The following is a 6,527-nucleotide window of genomic DNA, read 5'->3' on the forward strand; positions in this document are numbered from 1 at the left end:
ACAAATTTACTGCTGAGCCTGTGGAAAATCCTTTGACATCCCACACCACAGTGATGACTGCTATAATATTTCTTAACCTTAAGCATCCTGTTTTCAACATCAACAGCACAAACCTTATACTCCCAAGGGCAATTTTCTTTAGAGCATTTTGCATAGAACCTGCTAGGTTCATTCTTAGTATATACAAGAACATACCCAGACTTTAGCTCGTATTTCTTCACTGCAATACGTACCTCGCTAAACCTCCAAAAAAAACTTTACTAACTTCACCAAGTAATTTATCCCAACCCTCAGTCCTAAGAACCTTGTTAACAGGGACAGAACCATCTTCAAGGAAATTCACCATAGCTTGTTCTGGTTCAGGTTCTATTAAATGCATACTTGATGAAGCTCTACTACGACTGCTGGAACAATTGAAAGAATTTGAGACAACTTAAACAAGTAAATCAAAGCTCTTCTGACCTTTATAGTGGCAACGAGATACAAAACACTGAAGCAGGAAATCAGAATCAACTCGCAAAAACTTGCTTCCATCATTAAAAGAAAAACTGACATGATGAGGTAGTAAACGAGTCAACTTCAGGCAAACGTCTGTCTTCAAATTCTCCAGAGTTGAATTGACATCAACATGATGTGCTAAGAATTCATTGAAGTAGTGAATCACAGCTAGTGCACTAATAACAGGCATTTCACCCTGCAAAACAGAAAAAGAGAAAAAATCAAACATATCTATCCTGCATGTTGCTTCAGAAAAAAAATTCTTACTCAAAATTAATATATCAAATCAACAACAGCAAAGATCAAATTTAAAAAATCAAATCATATCTATCCTGCATAACATCTTAGGCAGATCCAAAATTAACTGCATGATTTGTTATGCATTGTTTAGAGTATCTGCATAACTTGTTATGCATAACTGGTTATGCAGTAAAAACAGCTATGCATAACTGCTTATGCAGTAAGAGCAGCTATGCATAACTGCGTAACTTGTTATGCATAACTGGTTATGCAGTAAAAGCAACTATGCATAACTGCGTAGCTTATTATGCATAACTGCTTATGCAGTAAAAGCAACTATGCTGAACTGCGTAGCTTATTATGCATAACTGGTTATGCAGTAAAAGCAAACATGGTGAACTGCATAACTTATTATGCATAACTGCTTATGCAGTTAAAATACAAACATTGTTTAACTGCATAACATCTTATGCAGATCCAAAAATAACTGCATGACCTTTTATGCATTATTTAGAGTATTTGCATAACTTGTTATGCATATAAAAAGCCTTATTATATTGGTTAAGCATACCCTGCATCACACACTGTTTAACTGCATAACATCTTATGCAGATCCAACATTGACTGCATGACAAGTTATGCATTGTTTAGAGTATCTGCATAACCTGTTATGCATATAAAGTTATGCCTTCCCTGATGAGTGTTATTAAATCATGTTGCAGTTTTAGGAGAACTTTAGAGATGAGCACAGTGCAATGGAGTTGGAACTCTGTGAAATCGAAACTAAAAGATTGAATCGAAAAGATCTGCATTGATCATAAATTCAAAAACAAGCTTAAAATATCTAAAAAACCATTCGAAAACCTAAATTAAACTCTGTAACTTAAAATAATAGATCATAATCTTAAAGAAACTAAAACCTAGAATCGAATCAAGATTAAACAAGATCAGAATCAAAGTTAAACAAGATCAGAATCAAAGATAAAACGAACGAACCTGAGCTTGAATTTCAGATTATCTTTGCTGAGTAAATTGAATCTCTCAATCATCTCCTTCACAACTCTCGATAATTCAATACTTCAGCTCTCGCTCCGGCTCTATCTCAATCTCTCAGAACAAAATCTCAATACAAAATCTCAAAACATAAAGTGAGGTTAAACTTGAAAATAAAATAAAAAGAAAACTGAATTTTGAAAATTTTGGGTTTCGGCAAAATTTATACGCCGATTTTGGGTGCGCGTGTAAACTTTTACACGTGTGGGTTTGACAGTGGTGGAAGATGAGAAAATGGGTGCGGGAGTAGTTTTCACTTAATGCATGCCCCCAAAGGGCCTCATTTAAGCCGAATAGAACGGAGGCCTAGCCCAATACTACCTCAGTTGAGAAGAGAAAGCGTAGACGTGAGATCTTATCCATCCCGTAATTACATCCACTCATCGTAAGCAGGTGTCACCTTCCCAACCACCAATGGTATCACACGTGGCAGCATTCATTTCCCAAAAAGTCAAACTTCCTAGCTTTGATAGATAATCTCATCACCTACCGTACACGTGTAAACGATCTAGAGAATTCGCGTGCATTTGAAAATATGAACAAATCTCTCCTTTTTATATTCCCCATGTAAAGGAAGAGAGAAAGAAAGCTTAACTATGAAGCAAATAAACTGAAGAAGCTGCTGCCTCTGTTTCCTCCATCCAAAATCTGTTTTGATGAGTTCAGGGTTCAGAATGATGTATACAGTAGTGTTTCTATCATTCTCATGTACTTTCTTCCTGCTTCTACATGTCATGCTTCAACCTGTCTTTTGTTTCGCAAATATTCCACTGCGATGACATAAAAGCTTCAGCTCATGGCGGTTCTGAAGAATTTCATGGCCAGATGATGAATCACAATTGAAGAAGAAGAAGAAGATGTAGATCTTAATACATTTTCTTTTTTTGAAAGTTCAACTACTGTATTAAAATACTACTATATTATACTACTGCTTAATTTGCGTGTGTTCAGTTTCTGTATTGATCTTGCTTGTTGATTTGTTGAAATGGAAAATCATAATTTGAATCTGATTTGTTGATTTTGTTTGATTCAAATTTGAATTTCATTCTTAATCGTGCCTTCTGAATCTCCTGATCTTTGATTGGGGGAGTGGGACCCACCACCAGCAGGCCATGTTTTCAGATGGATAAAGATTATTATGGGTCCCCCATTCCAGTGTTCTTCTATTTTTGCTTCTATATGGGGACTCAGGTCCTCCCAAAGGAAAAGAGCTAAAACTTTGCCGGCAACAGTGAAATATATATCCACGGTCAGGATTCCGGTGTCTAACTAAGGAGGCAGGCCTCCAGTTCTTGACTTCATCTGAACGAGGTACTACTTTTTATTGGCGGGTACCCCATGGACTGAAGATTAGAGAGAAGTTGTTTTATGAAATGAATCAAATGCCATGGAACCATCAATGGTTTCGAAACCTACTAAGAACATGTATCTTAGAAAGAAATCTGTTAATAGGAAGATCTCTACAAGCACTTTACATAACAGGTGTTGTTCCTGAATCAACTTACTTATCTAATCATTTCATTACTCTCTACTCAAAATGTGGTCGTCTTAGGGATGCTCATAACTCATTTGATTCAATACTAGAACCAAATGTGTTCTCTTATAATGCTATTATTTCTGCTTATGCAAAAGAATCACAAATGCAGATTGCACATAAGTTGTTTGATGAGATTCCTCAGCCTGATCTTGTTTCATGGAATACTCTTATATCTGGCTATGCCGACTCTGGGGAGGGTAGACCTGCTCTGGGTTTGTTGGGAAGAATGCGAGAGATGGGTATTGATATGGATGGGTTTACACTGTCTGGGGCAATTAAAGCATGTAGTGAAGATGTTGGTTTGATTATGCAAATTCATTGTTTTGGAATTACAGCGGGTTTGAACTCTTTTGTTTCAGTGGGTAATTCGTTGCTTACTTATTATGGTAAAAACGGGTTTTTAATGGAGGCGAAGCGGATTTTTGATGACATGGGTTTTATTAAAGATGTGGTTTCTTGGAATTCAATGGTTGTGGCTTACGGGCAACATAGGGAGGGATCGAAAGCTTTGAGTTTGTTTCAAGAAATGGTTCATAGAGGGTTTCCTGTGGATATGTTCACATTGGCTAGTGTTTTGACGGCATTCACTTGCGTAAAAGATTTATCTGGCGGAGTACAATTTCATGCTCAGTTGATTAAGACTGGCTTTTACCAGAATTCCCATGTTGGGAGTAGTTTAATTGATCTGTATTGGAAATGTAGGTTTGGTTCGGATGCTACAAAAGTGTTTAAAGAAATTCTGAGACCTGATTTAGTTCTGTGGAATACTATGATTTCGGGGTATTCCCAAAGTGAGGAGTTCCCAGAAGAGGCTGTGGATTGTTTTCGACAGGTACTACGTGTAGGCTACTTACCAGATGACTGTAGCTTTGTCTGTGCAATCAGTGCGTGTTCAGATTTATCATCTCCTTCTCTGGGTAGACAGATGCACTCTTTGGTAGTCAAGTCTGATATACCAAAGAATAAAATCTCAGTGAACAATGCATTAATTGCAATGTATTCAAAGTGTGCCAGTCTTCAGGATGCTAGGCGAGTGTTTGAAGAGATGTCGGAGCATAATAACGTCTCATTCAATTCGATAATTGCAGGCTATGCTCAGCATGGCCAAGGAACCGAGTCATTACTTCTGTTCCAAAGAATGCTCGAAGCGGAGGTTGCACCTACGAGTATTACCTTCATATCTGTGTTATCTGCGTGTGCACATACTGGGAAAGTAGAAGAAGGTCAACATTATTTCAATTTGATGAAAGAGAAGTTCGGAATCGAACCACTGACACAACATTACTCGTGCATGATTGATCTTCTCGGAAGAGCAGGGAAATTGAATGAAGCCGAAAAACTGGTTGATGCGATGCCGTTCGATCCAGGCTCAATAGGTTGGGCAGCATTGCTTGGTGCATGTAGAACACATGGGAATGTAGAGCTTGGAGTTAAAGCTGCAAACCATCTTATTCAGCTTGAACCCGACATTGCTGCTCCATATATAATGCTTGCAAACATATATGGAACTGTGGGCAAATGGGAGGAATATGCAGAAGTAAGGAAAAAAATGAGAGATAAAAGGGTGCAGAAAAGTCCAGGACGTAGTTGGATTGAGGTGAATAGGGTATTTCATACATTTGTTGCAGAAGACAGTTCACACACACAGATTAGAGAAATTCATAAATTCTTGGAAGAGATGTCAGGGAAGATGAAACTAGCCGGATACGTACCTGACGTGAGATGGGCATTGGTTAAAGATGATGGTGCAAGGGAGGGTGAGAAGGAAGTGGTGTTAGGGCATCACAGTGAGAAACTTGCCGTGGCATTTGGGCTGATTAGTACTCCAGATGGAGAGCCCCTAAAAGTCTGGAAGAACCTTAGGATCTGCGGAGATTGTCACAATGCTATTAAGTTCATCTCTGCCATTGCGAACAGAGAGATCACTGTTAGAGATACTTACAGATTTCATTGTTTCAAAGAAGGTAAATGTTCTTGTGGAGATTATTGGTGATAATGGTCTAGCAATTTGCAGGAGCATGCGTATCTTGTGGAAATAATGAAAAGTGCTTGAAAAATAATCCATATTGTAGAAAAACAATAATAATCAAAAATAAAAAGAGAAGAAAATATAGATTGTTTCTAGTTGATGCCCCATCAGGAATTGGGATACCCATCTAAAGCCATCGCCATAACCCATCTTGCGGACAATACTGCACATGAAGACCTCGATAGGTCGTACAACTGAGGCATTAAAATCAGTCTTTCCTTTGCCTGTGGTATGAAGGAATGGGACAGTTGCTAGAGACTCGTCCTTTAGGAGATTTGCCAGTTCCGTTTTTGATTCGGCGAACCTCTCCGCCTCGCATGCATCAAACAGATACACAACAGCATCTACCTTGGTGTAATAATCTTTCCAAACCCTGCGAGCGGCTTCATGTCCACCCAAGTCAAAAACTTTGAAATCGATCTTTCCAATACTTGGTTCCTCGCATGTTGGAAATTGTGTAAGTTGATGCTGAATCACTCTACAAAGATTCACAGATTCTGTAAATTAGTAAACGTATAATCATAATAAGCCTAGAAAAGATGAACGAAAAAATAAATAAATCAAGTCTCATCTTTCAACATATGAAGTAAAGTAGTCTTGCCAGCATTGTCAAGTCCTAAGAACAAGATTTTTGCTTCTTTTCTCCGTGACCCAAGTGTTGCAAGAACTCCAAAGAACCATGGTATCTTCATGTATAATACAAGCTCAATGCGAGACTCTAGAGAGAAACTCAGTATATTTATAGACAACTATTTACATATAGAGTGAGAAACTAGTTCACCCTGTGAACACAAAAATAACCATGGTATCTTCATGTTCACAAACAATATTCGCATTGCATATAAAATCATCATGTGGAAGTAAAATAGACATAAAATGATATAAATACGATAACTCATCGACTCAGAGCCTTCGGGCTCGTCCTTGTCTAGTCATTGGGGAATAATTCGGTTGCTCTTGTGAGTACGAGGCATAATATAACAGAATGTAATAATAAATGCAGAAGATAAATTACAGACTGTAAATGAGACGATGATTTACGTGGTTCAGCACTAAGACCTACATCCACGGGGGTTTATGTTTTACTGTGTGTTTGAGAGTTACAAAGATAGTCAAATGACTTTGTGTGAATAACGAAGCTAAATGGGAAATGGAATTCATACCTACTCT

At 37.9% G+C, this 6,527-nt stretch overlaps 2 protein-coding genes across 2 annotated transcripts; one reads left to right on the top strand and one right to left on the bottom strand.

Moving 5' to 3' along the window:
* Positions 1–2,348: 2,348 nt before the first annotated feature.
* On the top strand, positions 2,349–5,385 carry LOC113288484 (pentatricopeptide repeat-containing protein At3g49710-like). The gene has a single exon (XM_026537533.1). The coding sequence runs from the start codon at positions 3,165–3,167 to the stop codon at positions 5,319–5,321; it is 2,157 nt and encodes a 718-aa protein (XP_026393318.1). The 5' UTR covers positions 2,349–3,164; the 3' UTR covers positions 5,322–5,385.
* A 2-nt stretch (positions 5,386–5,387) lies between these two features.
* On the bottom strand, positions 5,388–6,256 carry LOC113291152 (GTP-binding protein SAR1A-like). Its single transcript, XM_026540719.1, has 3 exons — positions 6,247–6,256; positions 5,924–6,075; positions 5,388–5,837 (listed from the first exon to the last, which is right to left on the bottom strand). The coding sequence occupies exons 1-3, from the start codon at positions 6,254–6,256 to the stop codon at positions 5,415–5,417; spliced, it is 585 nt and encodes a 194-aa protein (XP_026396504.1). The 3' UTR covers positions 5,388–5,414.
* Between the last annotated feature and the right edge of the window lie 271 nt (positions 6,257–6,527).

This window comes from Papaver somniferum, chromosome 6 (genome assembly GCF_003573695.1).
Source record: "Papaver somniferum cultivar HN1 chromosome 6, ASM357369v1, whole genome shotgun sequence".
Lineage (NCBI taxonomy): Eukaryota > Viridiplantae > Streptophyta > Magnoliopsida > Ranunculales > Papaveraceae > Papaver > Papaver somniferum.

What these genes read in the sequence shown, in the direction of transcription:
- LOC113288484 (XM_026537533.1), top strand. Translation starts at nt 3,165, where the DNA reads ATGAATCAAATGCCATGGAACCATCAATGGTTTCGAAACCTACTAAGA.
- LOC113291152 (XM_026540719.1), bottom strand. An exon ending in TTCATATGTTGAAAGATGAG is followed by an intron (nt 5,838 to 5,923) that starts ACTTGATTTATT and finishes GTGAATCTTTGT; the next exon opens with AGAGTGATTCAGCATCAACT.